The 2609-nt window shown below is 38.8% G+C and overlaps 1 protein-coding gene across 1 annotated transcript; it reads left to right on the forward strand.

The window, feature by feature from the left end:
• The first annotated feature begins 824 nt into the window (after positions 1 to 824).
• On the forward strand, positions 825 to 1589 carry LOC138671931 (class A basic helix-loop-helix protein 9-like). The gene has a single exon (XM_069760051.1). The coding sequence runs from the start codon at positions 825 to 827 to the stop codon at positions 1587 to 1589; it is 765 nt and encodes a 254-aa protein (XP_069616152.1).
• The last annotated feature ends 1020 nt before the right edge of the window (positions 1590 to 2609 follow it).

Here is a 2609-nt window from a genome sequence, read left to right on the forward strand (position 1 = left end):
GATAACATCCTTCTGCAGCTCCACTTTTCGAAGGCGTCGATTCTTCTTCTGCTTTGTAATCAATATATATTGACCAGAAAACCTCTTTAAATTACCATAATTATTGTGCATTTTTTTGCAAAGCGAAAGAGACCAGGACTTTCATGAGTGTCCTAAGTTGGTCATACACATTATATTAATTTTTAGAGGAAATAGACAACCATTTATTGCACATGTAGCTGTCCAAAAGGTAAAATAGCAATGAGCTTTCATTTTGTCACTCTTACAGCTCATTCATATTACATTATGACCATAAAATAATCGAAGAATATTAGGTCATGTATTTTTGTAACTGGATGATATGTAAGAATTCTTTTAACCCAAAAGGTGTCAATTGCATTTCATGCATGTATTATCGGCCCCTCTGGCTGTACAAGTTTGAAGGTGATCAGCTAGAATACATTAAGAGGAAAGACCTGTAATTTGTTGTAAAAGGAGAACTATGTATGCTGTGTAATTTGGCAGATCAGTATGTCAGAGTACTTACTACAGGCATTTGCATGCTTTCTATGATCTTTTTTTGTCAAAGCTATCAAACCCTGCCCTGTCTACCTGCAGGCAGGTAATAAAACAAATATACTAGTTACCTGTTAGACTCTTACGAGGTATAATAAAACAAGAAGGCAAGTTACGTTTAAGAAATAGACCACCCTTATAGGGTGTGACTCCAAGAGGGAGTGGAAGAACTAAAGCTATCATCTTAACATCCTTAAAAGCAGAGCAAAGATAAGAAGAGTCCAAGAAAAACCAATCTCATCTCTGGGCTAGACTGGAGGACAGCTGCAATGAGCCTCATTGAGTCAGACTTCTCCGATGATGAGCAAGAGATAGAAGATGAAATTAATGAGAGCGGTGAGCAGTCTTTACAAAAACTGCAAACGCCAGAGAGTGAAAGTGAAGCAGAGGATGCCAAGCCAAAGAAGAGGACCAGGCCGGTGAGGTCAAAGGCCAGGCGGGTAGCAGCTAATGTCAGAGAACGAAAGAGGATCCTGGACTACAATCAAGCCTTCAATGCTTTACGGCTGGCTCTTAAACATGACCTGAGTGGAAAAAGACTATCTAAGATAGCAACTCTGAAGAGAGCAATCAACAGGATTTCGACTCTGTCCATGTTCCTGCATTCAAGTCCTGAGTCAAAATGGGACTGCAACCACACAGAATGCCATCTTCAACATGAAAGGCACAGACAGCCTGAAATCCATGATGAAAGTCCTCAGGCCTACATAACGCCACCTCAGTCTCATCAAGACATACACTCAGAGCTTAGCTATGGGGAGGCTCCACATCTCCAGCAATCTCACTCTCCTTACTATACTAGACAGTCACCTGAGACTACTTATCTACAATGCCAATATGGAAGCCCAACGGAGGATATTTCATTGCCAAGCACCCCTTACTCTTTCTATCCACATGGTGGCTACAGCATCGGAGTAAGAGGTGCCTGCTTCCCTCATCAGATGGACATTTCAGACCATTCTGCCGGACCATTTGTATGGCAGGTTGGTTTCTTACAAGGATCAGGCTACCAACATTCCCTTTCCATGCACTAAGAGATGTGCAAAAACTGTCCGACACAAACACTGCGATCTCTGGGAAATAGACTGACGTATAATATTTATCCAAGCGAGATGGTAATGTGAACATGCAAATCCTGCCGTTTGTATCATGTTGTATATTTTTATGGGGTTATGAACTGGTTAACATTTTCTTTCTGTTATTGTGTCAAATACAATAGGCTGCTAGTGGGACCAGCAAAATGTCGTGAAGAATCTCGTTATTGTGACAGATAACAAACTTGTCATTGAAAATAAACTCAGGTTCTTTGTTGTCAAAAGCAACCAATCACATATCAGCTTTCATTTTGCAAGAGAACTATAAGAAATGAAAGCTGTGCTGTTATTGGTTGCTATGGTCAACAAAGAGTATTACCTAAATATCCCCCTTTACACTTTCAGTGACTCTAGCCACTGAGAATTTTAGATGAACTAACAGTACTTTTAGAAAAAAAATTCTAGATCTGGCTAAAACTTTTGCCATTCAATCTTAGCTTAAATATTGTAAAGTGCATCAAGTGCGGATATTGGCCATATAACATATGACTCTCCATTAGAAAATACTTTAGGTTCATTTACAGTCCTATGTAAAATTGAGAAATTACAAACTAAGCTCTGCTTCATCTGTTGCCCAGGACCATGTAAACTGCAAACTTCCCCTCTGGTTCTGAATTCTTCACCTTATCAATATTAGAAATGCAGGTATTCTGATTATTAGTTTGCCCCATATAGGGAAATAATATTACATACTGAGGGTTTTTTGGTAATTCCATGTTTCATGCACAATAAATGTATAATACCGTCCCTAGTAATTATTGAGCCATCATATGTTTTATATTGATAGGTACTTTACTGTGACATTTATGTCTTTTCGACTTCTGAAACATCCCCCAATCCAATGGTACATCGTGGTTAATAAACTCTATTTTCAATGATGGGTGGTCATAAATATATTATACTAGATAGTGCCCGATTCTAACGCATCGGGTATTCTAGAATATGTATGTATGCATATAG

This window comes from Ranitomeya imitator, chromosome 3 (genome assembly GCF_032444005.1).
Source record: "Ranitomeya imitator isolate aRanImi1 chromosome 3, aRanImi1.pri, whole genome shotgun sequence".
NCBI classification, from domain to species: Eukaryota; Metazoa; Chordata; class Amphibia; order Anura; family Dendrobatidae; genus Ranitomeya; species Ranitomeya imitator.

Bases quoted from the DNA above. Each gene is read 5' to 3' on its own strand.
- LOC138671931 (XM_069760051.1), top strand. From the start codon at position 825: ATGAGCCTCATTGAGTCAGACTTCTCCGATGATGAGCAAGAGATAGAA.